General features: G+C 45.1%; 1 protein-coding gene across 6 annotated transcripts in view; it reads right to left on the reverse strand.

The window, feature by feature from the left end:
* Nucleotides 1–328: 328 nt before the first annotated feature.
* The window catches only part of LOC110494545 (death-inducer obliterator 1), a 28,268-nt gene continuing 9,632 nt past the window's right edge, over nucleotides 329–18,964 (reverse strand). For 4 of the 6 annotated variants that reach the window (XM_036950613.2, XM_036950610.2, XM_090206015.1 and 1 more), the window contains 13 exons: nucleotides 17,951–18,938; nucleotides 17,096–17,423; nucleotides 16,546–16,770; nucleotides 12,599–12,809; nucleotides 9,267–9,798; nucleotides 8,904–9,063; nucleotides 8,471–8,587; nucleotides 8,147–8,302; nucleotides 7,574–7,727; nucleotides 6,793–7,409; nucleotides 6,455–6,544; nucleotides 6,163–6,358; nucleotides 329–4,657 (listed from right to left, as the gene is read on the reverse strand). In XM_036950613.2, the coding sequence (XP_036806508.2) occupies nucleotides 876–4,657; nucleotides 6,163–6,358; nucleotides 6,455–6,544; nucleotides 6,793–7,409; nucleotides 7,574–7,727; nucleotides 8,147–8,302; nucleotides 8,471–8,587; nucleotides 8,904–9,063; nucleotides 9,267–9,798; nucleotides 12,599–12,809; nucleotides 16,546–16,770; nucleotides 17,096–17,423; nucleotides 17,951–18,768 (7,386 nt within the window). In that variant the 5' untranslated portion in view covers nucleotides 18,769–18,938 and the 3' untranslated portion in view covers nucleotides 329–875. The remainder of the gene's footprint in view (nucleotides 4,658–6,162; nucleotides 6,359–6,454; nucleotides 6,545–6,792; nucleotides 7,410–7,573; nucleotides 7,728–8,146; nucleotides 8,303–8,470; nucleotides 8,588–8,903; nucleotides 9,064–9,266; nucleotides 9,799–12,598; nucleotides 12,810–16,545; nucleotides 16,771–17,095; nucleotides 17,424–17,950; nucleotides 18,939–18,964) is intronic. The other 2 variants (XM_090206016.1, XM_036950611.2) reach the window with 1 other exon arrangement.

Consider the following 18,964-nt stretch of genomic DNA (forward strand, 5'->3'; position numbering starts at 1 on the left):
ATCTTCCTGTTCTCAATATTCTGGAAGAATTATACTGGAATCCTCTAAAAATATTTAGGAAAATGTAATAGGCATAATGTACATTCTGTACATTCTCTGTTCACTAAGTCAATCATTGGCCAATCTACATTGCTTTTGGTTACATGCCCCCAGATCACACGTGCATCCAAATGTTGGATTGGATTGGACTCAATTTGGTGTGAGTAGCAGGTAGCAAGCCAAGGCTCAGGGCAATTGTCCTGAAGTGGATGTACCGGACATTGATTTACATGCAACTCAAATCAATAAAATAATCTGTTAGACAATACCCATTAATGACAAAGAGATATGTAGTCAAAGTAGGTTTAATTGGCCAAGTTTAAACAAAATCAGGACATTTCAAATGTTAACTGTAATTTGCAATACTATAGATACAACCCTTCAGTGCTTGACTGATGAACATATAAGCACATACTGTCATATATGTTAGACTATAGCAATCAATGTGTTTCCTCAATTCTCACATTATCCATTCCAGATATATGGCTTATAATTTCTCTACTTAGAAAAATGTGATTAAAAACATACCAGTATATACACAAATACATTCATATCTACATTACAAGGAAGGGAGTTACTTTCATGTGATTATTGTACCCTGTGAAGGTACTTTGACAGGAGAAAGGTAGATGGGATCATACTTAAGACCACACAATTAGTTCCTTTAAATGTGTTAAAATGTATAAAATGGCCAAAGGAATACAAAATGTGTAGACCTTTCAACTACAAGAGCATTCACAATAATGTCTATTTACATGTACAGTTATGATGCTGAAAGTGAAAGTCACACTGTGATTGAGTTACTACAGAGAAAAGTGGTCCACAGAAGTAAGACATTATGATGTGTTTTTATCACTTTCCACCTCTGCAGGTTTATCATTCTCCTTTGGGACATAAGATTTGTTTGATTCTTTTTTGTCTTTGCTCTTGCTCCTGTCCCGGCGGTCTCGGTCTTTGTCCTTTTCTCGGTCCCGTGCTCTGTCTCTGTCGTTTTCTCTCCTGTCAGGCTCTCTCTCCCTGCCTCTGTCCCGGTCTCTGCTCCTGGTCCCGTCTCTTTTCCTTTCTCTGTCTCTCTCTCGGTCTCTGTTCCTGGCTCTCTCTCGGTCGTAGTCTCTCCTGTCAGGCTCTCTCCCCCTAACTCTGTCCCTTTCTCGGTCACGATCTCTCTCCTTGTCCTTCCTCTTGTCTCCCTCTGGAGCCCTGTGCCCGTCTCCCTCTGGAGCCCTGTGCCCGTCTCCCTCTGGAGCCCTGTGCCCGTCTCCCTCTGGAGCCCTGTGCCCGTCTCCCTCTGGAGCCCTGTGCCCGTCTCCCTCTGGAGCCCTGTGCCGCTCTCCCTCTGGAGCCCTGTGCCGCTCTCCCTCTGGAGCCCTGTGCCGCTCTCCCTCTGGAGCCCTGTGCCGCTCTCCCTCTGGAGCCCTGTGCCGCTCTCCCTCTGCAGCCCTGTGCCGCTCTCCCTCTGCAGCCCTGTGCCGCTCTCCCTCTGCAACCCTGTGCCGCTCTCCCTCTGCAGCCCTGTGCCGCTCTCCTTCTGGAACCCTGTGCCGCTCTCCCTCTGGAACCCTGTGCCGCTCTCCCGCCCTCCCTCTGCTGCGGTCTCTCTCCCGGCTACGTTCCCTCTCTCCTCGGTCTCTCTCCCTGCCTCTGTCCCTCTCCCGGCTCCAGCGCTTGCCCTGGCTCCTGTCCCATGGCCTGGCCCCATGGGGCCCCTCACGGTCCCTCTCCCTCCTGCGGTCCTCAGACAGATCCTTCTGCCTTTCCGACAGCCCAGAGGAAACAGGGATTGGCTCCCGGTCTTTGTGGCCACCCTCAAACCGACTGGCACTGTCTCCACCGCGGGGCTCTGAGCCCTCTCTGGTGGAGCTGCTCTTTCTCATGTCAGGCGAGTGTCGTCGCCAGTGGTCATCCCTGTGGGACTCTGGGCTGTGGCCCCTCATGCGGTTTGGTAGAGGTATGGGGCCCTCTGGAGGGGTTGGGAGCAGTGGCCCACTGTGGCGGGTTGGTCTTAAGTCTACTGGATTGTCAAGGCGAAACCGGTCAGGTCCTCCGAAATGCTGAGGTGGGCCCCCCTGGTGGTCTTGTCTCTGGTCATCATAAGATCCCCTGTGTGGTGGTGGGGAGGGTGCTCTAGATCCCCGAAACTGGTTAGGTGGATGGAAATGTTGTTCACCCACATCTCCACTGGGAGGCGCGCCTCTCCGCCCCTCATACTGGTAGTGTGGAGGTCCTCTGTAAGAGGGGCCTGGTGGGGGAGCCTGGTTGTCTTTGTACATGTGTGGAGGGGTCTGACCCTGGTGATGGTCCATGCTCTGCTGGTAGGAACCAACACTGGCATTGTTGTACTGGTCTACAGGGCCTCTTGGTGGGTCGATCATTGGTGCTTGGGACCCATGATCACCAAAATGAGAAAGCGGAGGACCTCTGGGTCCGGGGAAGTGCGATGGAGGGGGTCCTCTGTTGTCAAAGTGGCCTGGGGGAGGACCTGTGAAGGGAGGAGGGGGGCCTCTGGGTCCAGGGAAGTTGAATGGAGGAGGGGGTCCAGTGAACCTTGCTGGAGCTAAACCATTTTGCCCATCATAAGTAGGAGGTGGGGGAAGGCCATGGCCCTCCATGAACTGGCCTGGAGGTGGGCCTTGTTGCCCCATGTGCCGTGGAGCCAGGGAACCCATGGGTGCATTGAACATCTGGGGAGGTGGAGCTCTCTGGCCCATCGGTTGGAATGGAGGGGGTCCTCTGGGTTGCATCATGGTCTGGAGTGGAGGTCCAAGGGGTGCCTCATACTGCTGCTGAGAGCCACCCCACTGGTTCTGATAGGGAGGGTAAGCAGTAGGAGTTGGCCCATACTGAGAGTACTGAGACTGGTCACTCTCCACTTGCATGGGTGAAGGAACCGGTATGGGTAGAGGTCTCTGCATAGGAAGAGAGCCTGACAAGGAAGGAATACTCTGCATGGGTGGTGGCCCAAGCATTGGAGGTGGACCCTGCATCGGTGGGGGTCCAAGGTGGGGTGGGAAGGTGGCTGTTGGAGGAACGTCAGGAGGAGCTCCATAGTCCATGTAGGCTGATGTTTCCATGTGTAACATGTGGGAGGATTGGGTGTCCATCAGGGTGGAGCTATCCTGGGTGACATTCTGAGACAGTACATGAATTGTAGGTGAAGCTGAGGAGCTGTTTGCGGACATCTTGAAGTAGCCAGAGGACGTAGACTCTTGACTGTTCTGCTCAGAATTAGAAATCTCCCCTGTCTTTAAAATGCTGGCTGCATTTGGCCAAATACTGTATTTGTCAAAGTCACTCTTGGTTGGGTCAACTTCCTCCGATTCCACAGTTCGTTTCTCCACGTAATTGACCTCCATATCAGGTTCTACACTCTCACCTAACAGGGGAATGGACTCCCCTGTTGTGTCTGATCCCAGGAAGGGAAGAGATTCTGTTATAACCTCTTCTTGGGACAGTGGTGTTTCTGGTTCTTGGACATCAGTCTGTGGTGGTTGCGTGGTGGCTGTGACAGGAGCAGGAAGAGGTGTCTCTTCTTTTTCTATCGAGTCTGAGGTTAGCCTCCTGGGGTCTCTGCTCGGCCTGGGGTCCCTGCTCTGCCTTGGGTCCCTTCTCTGGTTAATCAAAGGAGCGGCAGTAGAGGATTTCATCAACTCATCAACCTTTTTTCCCAGCTGCAGGAGCTGACTGTTGGCCAGTAGGGATGGCTGAGAGATCAAGCTGTCAATGACTGAGAACGAGGCAGCTGATGTCCCTGTGGTTGACCCTGGTTGGTAGATGGATTCCTCCTGCTCCTCAAGCTGACGTTTCTGCTCCTCAATCTGTTTGTTGAGATCCTCCAGCATTTTCTGCTGTTCGGTCAGACCTCCAGGTGCGGCCCTGGCTTGACCAGGGACATCAGTCCTGACCTCCTCAAAGATGGTGTCATCCTCTGGGTCATAAGCCACATCGTCCAGATCCGTAGCCTCTGGCTGCTTGATGACCTCAGGTTCTTTAACTAACTTCTGGGGTGCTCCATAGCCCATACCTGGGTCATACTCTTCCTCTGGGTCATATGGTCGGTCATCCTCATCCTCCTCCACCTGCTTCTCCTTAGAAATCTGTCCAAACTGCTGAACGATGGGATCAAGCAGAGTAGCGGGGCCAGCTGAGACGTCAACAGCACCATGCTCAGAAGGGGACATGGAGGCCTCAGAGTCATTCATCTTGTTCCCAAACAAAGTCTTCAGGATGGTCTGAAGGGGGGTGGCATTGGTAGCAGAGGATGCAGCAGAGCTGGAGGAAGGTGACTCTCTGCCTGTAGCAGGGGCTTTGACAGAAGACAGGAAGGACAGCACTGATGAGGCTGCCATGGAGGTGGATGAGGTCTCTGAGGAGCTGAGAGGGGGAGGTGTACCTGGGGGGGATGTGTTGAAGGGAAGATCTTGGGTGTACCGCAAGGCTTTCTCTGCTTTCACTTCAGCCTTGATGGCTGAGGTTGGTTTTGGAAGGCCTGTGTCATCTAGGTCTCTGATTTGGGTCACGGAACGCTTCTCTTCAGTCTCAAAGGAGGCTACAGCACGCTTCTTCTCCTTCTGGCAGATCACCAAGCCGAGGAGGAGGTTAGGGCGCGCTGGCTCAAGACCTACAAGACAGAAAGGTAAAATAATGAAAATGGAATAAAAAACATTCTAGAACATATGTATCCACTCACATACTTGTATACTGCATATCTCAACTCAAATCAAGAAACATTTCCAGAGACACAGATGTGTTTGAAGTGAAACGATAGCTTATTTCAAACACCCCCTAATATGACAGCAACATAGGATTTCAAAAACAGATCACAAAAAAGTGTTGATTTAAAGTCAAGCTGTGGTCTTCACTTTCCATTTTGAATTGTTCAAACAATCAATAACATGAGCAAACAATGCCACCTGTATAATCAGGTAAAAGTATAACCATTAAATGTAATATGAATGTGTCAAAAGAATACAAAAAAAGAATTGTAGGACAGACAACCTTTATAAAAGTAGTAAGAATCATCACAATGCTGAGCAGTCAAACTTCCCATCATACTTTGAGAAATGTGACTGTCTGTGCACTGCATTAAACTGCATGTTCCTGTTTGATCAAACAACCTCATCACCCTTCAAAGTTACACAAACACTGACATTCACACGTTTCAAAAAGCTTTTCTTCTTCCTAGATTGTCATTAGTATGCATTCTCATGAAGTCACTTGTAAATAAGTGGACATTTACACATATTCTTTACGATGCCATATAAAAAAGACAAAATATTTGTTGTACAGTGCATTGCACTCAGCTTACGTTTTTAATGACACATATCAACCCAACCTCTGCTGACAAACTAAATGGATGTGTGTTTCTTGATTCTTAAATTCAGTCTGACAAGTGGTTGAAAGCCATAGATTATTCTTGTCCTTAATCTTCTTGAAAACAGCAACATAAGTGGGCCAATCTCTGTCCAAGGCTCACTGAGATGGACCTCTCTCAGGATAACTTACCATGGCTCCCCAGGCATTCAGTTTGTGGTATGGGATGGGCTAGGTGCAGGTCAGGTGCTCCCGCTTCAGTTATGACATGTAAGTACTGGAGATCCACTAATGCAGTACACCAAGTTGCAGTGTAGAACACTTTAAATGTAACATACTGTGGCAGATGTCATTTTCAGAAACAACATCATTACCCAAACATTTTTCCCTGGAGTATCTACAGTGCAGAATAAAAGGTGAGCCTTAAAAACAACAGGCTGAGACTGACATCTAAGGTGGCACCAACCTGTGATGCACAACATCCTTTATTTAAGACAGACATGTGATACAAGATAATATACACAAAGTACAGAGAGCGCACAGAAAAAGTACAGAGGGATGTTCGTGGAGGAAGGCAACAACAAAAGTGCATGATTGCCCCCTACAGTGTATCATAAATCAACTTCATGAAACAAGCTCTCATTTCACATAGAAGAAAACTAACTAACTAAACCCTGAAGATACTTACCACTCAGAAATAAACTATAGACTGACATCTTTACTAACTTAATTATGTTCAGGTATATTGACACATCATATTGGAACCAGTGTGTGGGTTATCAGAGGCCTCTGTGTCTCCCTGCAGATGCTTACCTGGCCCATCGAAGGGTAACAGTTTGGAGGGCAGAGGGTCCTTGGAGCTCAGGGGGATGAGGTATAGGTCTTTGATGCGGCGGTTGTTGTTGGCGACCACTCCAAAGCGCTTCCTGCTACTGAAATAAGAGAAGAGAGAGACATAGGCCACCTCCTCCTCCTCTGTGGCTGGATGGAACCGGATCAGACACAGCTCCTGGGGACAGGGCAAACCCAAAGAGAGAGGTATGACCTTAGGGTCCTCAACCAGGAAGTAGGTTGTTTATAAATATCTCATGGTGAACAGCTTTACCTTGGACAGTGACGTTTTTAGTTTCCCCACATAGTCCCACACGGTGCTGGGGGAGATTCGGCCTCCGATGTGGATGGTGTCAGGTAGATCCTGTACAGGATTAACAATGTCACCTTTGTGTTGAACTCTGAGGACATTATTACCACACCTACTCACAACCAGATGAAACAAGTAATACATGTATTCTGGTCAAAATTGAGTTCAAGTTTCACTATGATTAAAATATAACAGCTGTCATGTTGTCAGTCTCTGAGTTATTAGTTCTACGATGTGTTTTTTCTTAGCTCACGTAAAAAAAACTACCATTGACCTTTTTTTCAAACAAATTAATAACCAACCTCTTTCAGGTGCTCAAAGGTTCCTGAGACCAGGTATGCTTTAGTGACAAACTTAGCCACGGTGTGCATGTTGACGAATCCTTTCCACATCATCTCCTGACTATGGAGGAAGATGGCGGTCTCACCCTCTGGGGGAGGCTCTGACGAGGCAGCTTTTTGCATGACAGGCCTGGGGATGGAGGGTGGAGGAGCCGGGGGCATGGGGAGGGGCCCCTTGGGCACCACCTCCATCACTACAACCGGAGCGGGCTCTGCTGGGATAGGTCTTGAATAGGTATCTGTTGAGATTGGTGCCACCATGGAGGTGTCTGGAGCTGAGTGGGTGACCGTCACTCCAGAGCTGTGTCTTGCCATGCGGGGATCTCTGCGGGTGATGCTGACAGAGGAGACGGCTGGTACAGTGACAGGGGCTGGGGTCTGGGGTGGAGGCAACATGATGCTTGCGTCCTCATGGTAGGGCAGGGGCTCAGGGACTGGTGTCTCACTGCCGGGATAATTGACCGGGGCACCTTCACATGAGGAGGACCTGGGCAAGCGTCTCACCTCTTGCCTCACCTCGGGCTTCTTGGAGAGTTTGGCCTTCTTGGCTGCTGGTTCATCGTCTGCAGACTTCTGGCCTGGAAGAGAGGAGACAGAGGCTGCTTAAACCTTCAAATCCACTAAGTGAAGCATGGAGTAATAGGAATTAAGATATTTCCTCAGATCTTTGAGGGACATATGCCACCGTTTCTTACATACCATCAAAACACTTCACCCTCTCATTCTTTTCATTCATTATTACCTGTACAGATTTTGCAGTTGAGGTCAAAGAGATGGGCCCTGTGCTCAGCCGTGGTGTCCCGCATCATGCTGAAGATATCTGGCAGGGCACTGCCACTCTTCACCCCAGCCTGAACTGAGCCAGAGAAGGGAGTGGAGCCAGCTTCCTCTTGTTCCTGAACACATTGGAAAAGGAGACCAGAGAGACAGTCAAATCTACAAAATGACCTACAATGGATTCTCAAAATAGCACATAAACCATAGCCAAATCTGATGAGGGCCTGAATACCAAAATTATTCTCAACAACTATTTGTTGCATGGCAATAAAGTTCTGATACATGAATCATTAGATCAACTGTAAAACAATAGCTACATTTATGCACAGTGGGTGTGATTTGAGTGATGCAAGGGTGTGGGGCAGATGGCAATGAGCTTCAGTAGGACAAAGGGACAGTTTAAAGAAGGATAGGACAGGTTGGCAAGATAATTCAACTGTAAAACCACAATATATTACCCAAATGTTGGCCACCCAGCATAGCATGTTTTCAGTCTTATGCTGGGAAAATAAAGATGAAAGACAAAACCACCACTTACTGCAGCAGATGCCATGCGAGGAGATGGGGAGGTGCCAGAGATACATACATCTCCATCAGACATTGGAGGAGCATCCTCCATGTCCACATCAGGGTGGCCAGCATCCTGCCTATGGCTCGATTTGGACTGCCCTGTCTGGGATCTAGCGCTGGGAGCCTATGGGATACAACATAGGTCACCAACTTAGTGTCTGTAGCGCATATATGGGAATATAAGGATAATGATATGGTCTCTTTAGTAGTGATATTTAGCTGCACAAACAATGAAATTCCAAGTATTGCTCTGTTCATAGAATTATTGGTTTCCATTATCATGTTCTCTTACCTCAGTAGTGTCAGGCTTCCTCCACTCTGAGATCTCTTTGGAGAGCAGCTCATCTGCACTCAGCCTCACCAACCTGAAGGGGCTGACCTCTCCCCAGACCACCCTGTAGAAAAGGCCCTGAGACAAGCACAACACATTGTCATTCACATAATTCTAGGTCTGGTAGGCTGCGCATCTGGGTTGGAGTGAGCATAACTTCCAATATTCAGCAGATTAATTTAAATCCAATTCATGACTCACGATCAATTCATGTTATAAGTGAATTTACCCACATACCAACAACGCATTACTATAATATAGAAAGACAGTTTGTCATTAAAATGTACATGGCTTTCCAACATTCAGCATAGTTGGTTTAGCATACACAACTTATCACTTGACTAGTCTCTTCTGCAGACACAAAAGAGACTAGTCAGTGTTTCTGTGGACTGACCTTGTTTTTGGGGTCCTTCAGGTTGAACATGAGGCCCCTGTACTTGTTCTTGTACTTGCTGTCCGTGCACAAGCAGAGGTTGAACATCTCTTTCTCAATGTTGACAGCCAGTTTTCCCACCTCGTTCTCAGACATATTCAAATCATCACTGTCACTCACCCTGGTGGGACAATGAGATACAACTCACATTTAGAGCTAAAAAATAAATAAATAAATAAAGATTTCAGGCAAATCCATTTCCCATTGGCCTAAAACAGTCGTATTCTTTTAGAAATATAAACATTCAGATGAATGACCTTAGGTAGCATGAAGTTCACAAAACAATACAAACTATTCTCTCCAATAAACTTATGGGGTACACACCTCTTGTATAGGATGTCTGTGAGCGAGCGGCGGATGTTCTGTCTCATCTGGTTGTTTGGCGGAGCCGTCGGGCACATCATGGAAGGTGCTAAAGTGGCTGGCTCAGGGCGTCGGGAGGAGGGGGCTGGTGAAGACGGGATTCTGGACGGACTACGGCCTAAGGAGTCTCTCTGCTGGGGCTGGGCCTGCTTCTTAGGGATGGTAAAGCTGGACTTGCCGACCCTCAGGGCCCCTGTGACGTGATGGCGTGGGGCGTCTAGAGAGCCAGGGGCAGAAGGGGTCAGGACAGCAGGTGGTGGTGGTGGTTTCTTGGATTTGGTTGTTTTGCTAGGAGTGGGATATGGTTGTTTCTTTGGTGCCTTAGCACTGCTGACTGGAGTTGCTGGTTTATTGCGTCTGGTGTATATCTTTAATACTTTGGGGCCAGGAGACTTCTTTCCTCCTTTGAGCGGTGCTGTGGAAGCAGGAGACTTCTTCTCAGGAGGGGTTGGTTCCTTCTCACTCTGGTCCTCTTCACTCTCCTTTTCAGGAGCTGCGGAGGATAAAACAACTTATTTTAAACTTAAGTAGAAACAGTATGTGAACCATCATAAACATAATGTCAAATAAATAGAATTCAGAATTTAGGACATGTATGAATATTCAATGTGATCTTGGGGTGGTGTAAGATATCCCCACTTAGATTCACTTAATGACCGACTGTCAGACAGCATCTGACCAGAATGCATACAAAAAACACAAAACATTGGTGATTTGAAGACAGGACCTCCTCTCTTTGTTAGAAACAAAATAAACCTGGTTAAATACATCTTTCCACACACTGAAAAAGTCAACAATGTGCACACATACAACAATGGGTTGAATAAATATAAACAGAAAGTTAGAAATTAGAAATCTCCATTATTCTCCGGCAAAAATGTATCGCCATCATGTTGGCGTTGCAATTTCAATCCTCTTAACATCAGTTGAAATGGTGATAATCCTTTTCATGAAGAATGTCGGCAAGACTCAACACTTCAGTCTTATCAGAAAGGATGAGCTGACTAAATCCTCACAGGCCTGACTGTGTACTAAGCAACAGTGCTCTCTGATATGAATGGTGCCTGCATAACCAACATTTTACATCCGTTCCTGAGCTACAACACTGGACCCCAATCAACAACCCATTAGATAAGAACAGATACTAGATGTGTCCAAAGACACCCTGTGTAGAAAGTCACTGGGTACAGAGATTTCTCCACAAAACTAAAATTATATTGGTTTCTCCCTCCTTTATTTGGTCTTTGAAGATCCCACCAGTTGACCCACTCTATCAAGTGGCCCGAAAAAGAAAAAAACAATGTTTCCCAAAAGTTCAACTGAACTTGGAACTTACCATGTCAAGGAAAATAATGCCTGAACATTATATATCTTCATCCTAACCACCTACAATTGGATATGTTCACCACTGAAAGTAGAGCTGTGAAGCTAGCAAACAAAACAGTGTAGTGATATCCTAACACCATCTACCTTCAGGGGTACACACATTTAATGAGAATTCAATAAAGACTAAATATGTATTGTCAAGGAATATTACCAACCTCAACAATTCAATAAAAAACTATTTAAGATCAATGCAACATCTTCAACAGACATGGGTTGTGCATACTAGCTCAAATTACATTTGTATGACCATCTATATTCGTTTTTAGCTTTGTTAAAGCACATTAAGCTTTTCTGCCATGTCTGTGTTGCTCATTACCAAAGTATGAGAATTTGGGATGTACATGCAAAACGGCTATACCCGAGTGCCATCAATAGAAAATGTTACTGCCATCACCAGCTACACAATTGCCCTGTGATACAAAGAGAGGCAATTTCAAGTTGACTGATTTGTACCAAAAAATATAGATCTTGTTGTCAAACAATCAAAATGTCATAATCAGAACTTGTATGTCTGCAAAATAAGATATTACAGATCAGAAGATATAGACATGCGAGCAGGTTGAGTGAATCACATATGACATCCCTGTAGGTCGAGAGTAACAGACAGCTGGTATTATGGTGGATAAGATGATTCCTAAGAGCATGAACTGCCAAATACCTTGCGACTGCCCTCACACTCCAAAAATCCACAACCTGTAATATCTGCCTTCTTAAGTAACCTGGATAAAGCTAGGAACCAAAGCTGAGTTCCTCATAGTGAAAAATATACTCAATTGTCCCTAAATATATCTTTCATATATTTTCATATCAGTAAATCAGAAGTGTGGTATAACTTTTAGGTGACAACAGTCTGCCTCCCTACTCTTTATGTATAGTTTATGACGACTGTGGTCTTCCACTCTTCTTGTGCGGTCATTCTACTACTTCTGTGCTTCTGTGTCTTCAGCTGGTCTTGTCTCAGTAGAAGAAGCTATAGATTTCCTGTCCCAGCTGTTCCCCAGTCTGTCCGCTTCAGACTTGCACTTCCTCCTGGCATGGTGTAGATCTGTGGCACATGCTGTCAGAGCAACTGGCCAGGACATCCCCAGTAATCCAAGACCTCTCCCATAATCAATCAAGGCATCCAAAATCTGTCTTAACACCTTTTATTTTATTGCCAGTGTCGCAGAGGGAGTTTGGATGCATGACATTCAATATGAATAATAATGCAAACTATTTTAAAACCCAGCACATTATTTACAAAACTAATAGTGAATACTTCCTTGGCTGCGCTGAAGAAACGTATGGCTTAATTAAATCAGCAGTGAGCTGTATTTCTGTATAGTCCACTGTATAAATCCAGGGATAAAAAAAATCACAGACCTACCTGCTGGAGAGAAGAAGGAGGGACTGCCTTCAGATGAACAGCAAGAGGAGCACATGGAGATACTCATACGCACCACATGGGTGCCAACACACAAACAGCATACAGTAACCTAGGATTTATATGAATCTAGGATTGAAGTAATCCCCAACCATTGTTTTGTTCATGGTTACTGATTTTCTTTTTAACAATAGAGTTTTCAAAATAAATCTGAAAATACTTACCTTTGTATCCATTCATTGCAATGTGTACTTACCCACTCTGCATACCTGACTAAGTAACCATGCCCTGGCAACATACACAGAATACATTCGGGGCCCCATTGTCATTACAATTTTCCCCACAGATATGGGTCATCCAGCTAAGCCATTACGTCACCATGATAACAACCACATTTATAAATGGGCAAACAACGTGGTTTTTCAAAGAACCCGTAATAGATCAATGCATATCATACATTCAACTGGCTCACTTGACAACCCCTATAGTGTGAGAAGATAAACAGTTAAGAGTGGATTATTAAGACCTTCAAAGAGATACATACACGTTTTGTTTAACACTGTTGGTGGTGCTATGGGTGTAGTCTTTTCTGGCGTTACTGCATTGTAATTATGGTCGCTGGACCAGGACGACATGGCGGGTGGCGGTGGATGCTCTTCGTGTGACTCTTCATCACCATCCTCATCGGCCTCACCGTCAGACTCTTCCTCCTCTGTAGACTTTTTGCTGGTCTTCCTCCCAGTGGTGGAATTCTTCTGGATGGACAGACAGACATTCACTCAAATCAGTAACGTGCACAGGAAGGGTTTCATAGCAAAATATTGAAAGTTATGGTGTTATGTATGTAATTGATGACAGCTTTGCACACTATTGGCATTCTCTCAACCAGCTTCATAAGGTAGTCACCTGGAATGCATTTCAGTTAACAGGTGTGCCTTGTAAAAATTGAATTTGTAAAATTTCTTTCCTTCTTAATGTGTTTCAGCCAATCAGTTGTGTGTGAAAAGGTTGGGTTGGTATTCAGAAGACAACCAAGTCCATATTATGGCAAGAACAGCTCAAATAAGCAAAGACAAACGACAGTCCATCATTACTTTAAGACATGAAGGCCTTAGTCGCAAAAACCATCAAGCGCTATGATGAAACTGGCACTTATGAGGACCGCCACAGGAAGACCTAGAGTTATCTCTGCTGCAGATGATGAAGTTAAAGCTACCATCCTCAGAAATTGCAGCCCCAAAAAATGTTTCACAATTAACAGAAACATGTCAACCGATTAGGATTTTTCAACGCCGATACCGATTATTGGAGGACCAAAAAGAGCCGATACCGATTAATCGGCCAATTTTTAAAAATGTATTTGTTATAATGACAATTACAACAATACTGAATGAACACTTATTTTAACTTAATATAATACATCAATAAAATCAATTTAGCCTCAAATAAAAAATGAAACATGTTCAATTTGGTTTAAATAATGCAAAAACAAAGTGTTGGAGAAGAAAGTAAAAGTGCAATATGTGCCATGCAAGAAAGCTAACGTTTGAGTTCCTTGCTCAGACTATTTCTCTCTATACCATTTGTATTTCATTAACCTTTGACTATTGATGTTCTTATAGGCACTTTAGTATTGCCAGTGCAACAGTATAGCTTCCGTCCCTCTCCTCGCTCCTACCTGGGCTCGAACCAGGAACACAACGACAACAGCCACCCTCGAAGCAGCGTTACCCATCGCTACACAAAAGCCGCGGGGAACAACCACTCCAAGCCAAGGGGAACAACCACTCCAAGTCTCAGAGCGAGTGACATTTGAAACGCTATTAGCGCGCACCCCGCTAACTAGCTAGCCATTTCACATCGGTTACACAAACCTAATCTCGGGAGTTGATAGGCTTGAAGTCATAAACAGCTGCTGGCAAACGCACAAAAGTGCTGTTTGAATGAATGCTTACGAGCCTGCTGCTGCCTACCATCACTCAGTCAGACTGCTCTATCAAATCATAGACTTAGTTATAACATGATAACACACAGAAATACGAGCCTTAGGTCATTAATATGGTCGAATCCGGAAACTATCATCTCGAAAACAAGATGTTTATTCTTTCAGTGAAATACGAAACCGTTCCATATTTTATCTAACGGGTGGCATCCATAAGTCTAAATATCCCTGTTACATTGCACATCCTTCAATGTTATGCCATAATTACGTAAAATTCTGGCAAATTAGGGGGCCCAAACTGTTGCATATACACGGACTCTGCGTGCAATGAACGCAAGAGAAGTGACACAATTTCACCTGGTTAATATTGCCTGCTAACCTGGATTTCTTTTAGCTAAATATGCATGTTTAAAAATATATACTTCTGCGTATTGATTTTAAGAAAGGCATTGATGTTTATGGTTAGGTACACATTGGAGCAACGATACGCACCGCATCGATTATATGCAACGCAAGACATGCTAGATAAACTAGTAATATCATCAACCATGTGTAGTTAACTAGTGATTATGATTGATTGATTGATTGTTTTTTCTAAGATAAGTTTAATGCTAGCTAGCAACTTACCTTGGCTTACTGCATTCGCGTAACAGGCAGGCTCCTCGTGGAGTGCAATGGTTAGAGCGTTGGACTAGTTAACTGTAAGGTTGCAAGATTGAATCCCCCGAGCTGGTAAAAATCTGTCGTTCTGCCCCTGAACGATGCAGTTAACCCACCGTTCCTAGGCCGTCATTGAAAATAAGAATGTGTTCTTAACTGACTTGCCTAGTTAACTAAAGATTAAATAATAAAAAATAAAAAAAGACCAAATCAGTGTCCAAAAATACCGATTTCCGATTGTTGTGAAAACTTGAAATCGGCCTTAATTAATCGGCCATTCCGACTAATCGGCCGACCTCTAATGTCAACATCAACTGTTCAGAGGAGACTGCATGAATAAGGTCTTCGTGGTCAAATTGCTGCAAATAAATCACTACTAAAGGACACCAATAAGAAGAAGAGATGTGCTTGGGCTAAAAAAACACAAGCAATAGACATTAATTAGACTGATGAGTCCAAAGTTTAGATTTTTGGTTCCAACTGTAGTGTCTTTGTGAGACGCAGAGTAGGTGAACCGATGATCTCCGCATGTGTGATGGTGCTTTGCTGGTGACACTGTCTGATTTATTTAGAATTCAAGGCACACTTAACCAGCATGGCTACCACAGCATTCTGCAGCGATATGCCATCCCATCTGGTTTGGGCTTAGTGGGACTATCATTCATTTTTCAACAGGACAATGACCCAAAACACACCTCCAGTCTGTGTAAGGGCTATTTGACCAAGAAGGAGAGTGATGGAATGCTGCATCAGATGACCTGGCCTCCACAATCACCCAACCTCAACCCAATTGACATGGTTTGGGATGAGTTGGACTGCAGAATGAAGGAAAAACAGCCAACAAGTGCCCAGCATATGTGGGAACTCTTTCAAGACTGTTGGAAAAGCATATCAGGTGAATGATATGCTCATGAAGCTGGTTGAAGCTGGTTGAGAAAATGCCAAGCGTGTGCAAAGCTGTCAAGGCAAAGGGTGGCTATTTGAAGAATCTCAAATATAAAATACGCTTGTTTGGTTACTACATGATACCATATGTGTTATTTCACAGTTTTGATGTCTTATTTATTATTCTACAATGTAGAAAACAGTAAAAATAAAGAAAAACCCTTGAATGAATAGGTGTCCAAACTTTTGACTGGTACTGTATATACAATTGTAAACTGCTGCCAATTCATTATGTTGGGGAAAAAATAACAATTTAGTAAATCATATGACAGTTGTCTGTATTTTAAATAGATGAAATAGCTATTGAATAACAATCAAATGACGGCAAATGTATTTATCCTGTCTCTCCTCCACAAGATGTTCCTCAGACCAGAATTGTGTTCTGTAGTTCCTACTGATTTTAAAATTTTTTTTACCTTTATTTAACTAGGCAAGTCAGTTAAGAACAAATTCTTATTTTCAATGACGGCCTAGGAACAGTGGGTTAACTGCCTGTTCAGGGGCAGAGCGACAGATTTGTACCTTGTCAACTCGGGGGTTTGAACTTGCAACCTTCCGGTTACTAGTCCAACACTAACCACTAGGCTACCCTGCCGCCCCTCATGTAATCAATCACCAACCTTCCCAACAATGTTTGCTACCAATGACTCAGAAAAAATAACAATCTAGCAAGTAACCAATAAACATTATTTCAGGTCACTGTAATTACTCAGATATTTCGGAAAAAAATCTAACCAGTTGTATAACCCGTTGGTAATGAGATATTCCCATCAATTTCACACTCAAAATTGGTGAAGCTTTTTGGCCTGATTTAGAGAAAGTATTTCAAAACATTGGAATGTATGACGCCTATGCTTAATTTGGGCTCCACACAATATATTACTAACCAGTTTCAGTAGGTAAAAATGTAAACATCTTCGGTATCTTATGAACCCCATGTTTACCTTGGGCGTTGCCCTGGTACCAGGTGTTTTCTTCTGTCCCTTGGCCTTGTCTTGGTCTTTCTGCTTAGGTTCATCTTTCTGCTTGGGCTCGGAGATGGACTTGGCTGCCATGGCTGCGGCGGCGTGTCTCAGGATACACTCACTGCCGCAGTAGACAGAGTCCTTCAGGGCGTTCTTCTCACAGCCTGGCCCGATACATTTGGGCAGATTAGACTCCTCTGCCGCCTGTTGAAAGTCAAACAGGTCACACAGGTGCACAGTGCAACACGGTTGTTCCAAATACAGGCTGTCCTGATACAACTGAAAACGAAAACCTACTTTCACTACAAACAAATCTCAGATTTTGATATGTTGCCATTGTTTACACATTGAGTGCTTTTATATTCAATTATTAGTAATAAAATAGAAACCTTCAATCAAGTATTCACACCCATCCCTAATATGGAGCTCTCAGATGTCTTTCAGAAAGCTATTATTGGCATGACAAACTTGAACAGTTTTTTGTTGGGTTCATCCACTGGAGCTATGAGAAAAGTACTAGAAAACCTACTGCCTGAAAAATCTTGATCTTCTTTTTTCCACTGGGGTTTGTTGTTTTCTCTATTCTCCCTTTAATACCCAAGTCATCGCCACCCTTCTCATCTGCACCAGCTGTAGGTGAGGAAGCTGCCACAGAGGGGCTCTGCTCGGCCTTGCGGGCTCCAGGGACAGCTGCTTTGAGTTTGCCATTGGGCTTGGCTGTCTGGCTCTTCTTGGTGGTGCAGTTGGGGCAGACGTAGTCCTCCCCGTTCCTCTCCATCAGACGTCCACGAGCCTCAGTGATGCCCACACAGTCTCCATGGAACCACTCCTCACAGCGGTCGCAGCAGATCATGAACCTGGGCGCACACAGAGCACTTAGCAGAGCATAGAGAGACTACTATACAAACAGCAGCAATGGGAGGGTTACATATTGTGATATTATTTTTGACAATTTATATCACATTGTTTTGATAATGTCGCTATATTTTTGCACTAGTTGGCTGTACCTGCACCAAAATTCCAGTATTTTACCTTCACAGCTTGTTCTCCATCTTTTAAAAAGGGAGACAATTTGTTTTGAGCACTTTTATTTTCTTGACTGATCAAAATTTGTTTCTCATGGCTTTCTCTCTGGTCCAGCGACCATGTGGTGAGCAATATGAAACATTGAATCGCAGTAAAATAACAGTATCGAATCGCAATACATATAGAATCGTGAGAATCGCAATAGATATCCTTTTGGCTGCAAAGTATCGTGATAATAGTTTACAAGTCAAGGACATCACTCAGGTTAACTAATCACTAACTAACTATTCATCCCACTTGTAAGTACTAGAGGCATCAGATTTCCAATTGAAATGCAAAATGACATCCAAATGTTTACCTTTTGTTGTGTTTCTGTCGACAGATGCAGTACAATGCATTAGGGTCATATCCTTCAGCGTCGCCCGAGTCACTGGATGATGAGGATGACGGGTATTCATCATCATCCTCATTATCTTCCTCTTTGCGGGTTTTTGCCCCTCTGGACTTGGTGTCTCTCTTGTTTGGGTTGGTGCCCCTACTTGCCGCCTTGGCAGGACTGCTGGACCTGGAGGCATGCCTCCCACTGGTCTCCACGGGCTTTCCCTCGCTCTCCTCTTTTTCATTTTCCTCCTTCTCGTCCTCCTTCTCTTCTTTTTCTGACACTTCTTTCTTGACAGAGTCCTGCTCTAGCTGCGGCTGCACTATATCCTCCTCCTCTTTCTTTTCAGGGATGATTGTCTTCTTGTCCTCCTCCTTCTCCTCCTGGGGCTGAGGCTGGGGCTCTTTGGGTGCATCTCCACTACCCTTCTCTTCATTGTCAGAGCTTCCATCGTCACTGACCGAGCCACCTCTGCAGCTGTCACGGCCTTTAGGCTTCCGAGTTGTCCTCTTCCTGCCCGTCTTCCTCACTGGTGAATCTGGTTTACCCTCCACAGACTTGGCCTCTGTGTTGCCGTCAAAGCTGGCCTCAGAGGCAGTCTCCGCATCTGTATGGGTCTGGGAGGGAGGGTCCCCACCCTCTACGCTGCCAGGTGCACTTCTCCTCCCCACTGTACGCGCTCTCTTGGTGGTGAGCAGGAACTCCTCCAACTTGTCAGTGCGTTTGGCCTGCCTCCCGCTGCGGCGCACAGGCCCTACTTGGCCATCCTGGCTCTCAGCAGTCGTGTCTCCTGGCATTTCTCTCTTGGCTATGGTGGTCCGGCGGAATCCCCAGGTCTTCTTGAACTCGCTTGTGGTCTTAGCAGATTGCTCCGTCTCCTCTAGCTTTTCCTCAGTAGCATTGTCACCGTGCTCTTGGTCTTCTTTATCTACTCTGTCCTTCTGGACCTTATCGTCCTCTCGGATAGCTGTTGATGTTATTAACACATTAATG

This window comes from Oncorhynchus mykiss, chromosome 17, assembly GCF_057628025.1.
Source record: "Oncorhynchus mykiss isolate SJ-2025 chromosome 17, ASM5762802v1, whole genome shotgun sequence".
Lineage (NCBI taxonomy): Eukaryota > Metazoa > Chordata > Actinopteri > Salmoniformes > Salmonidae > Oncorhynchus > Oncorhynchus mykiss.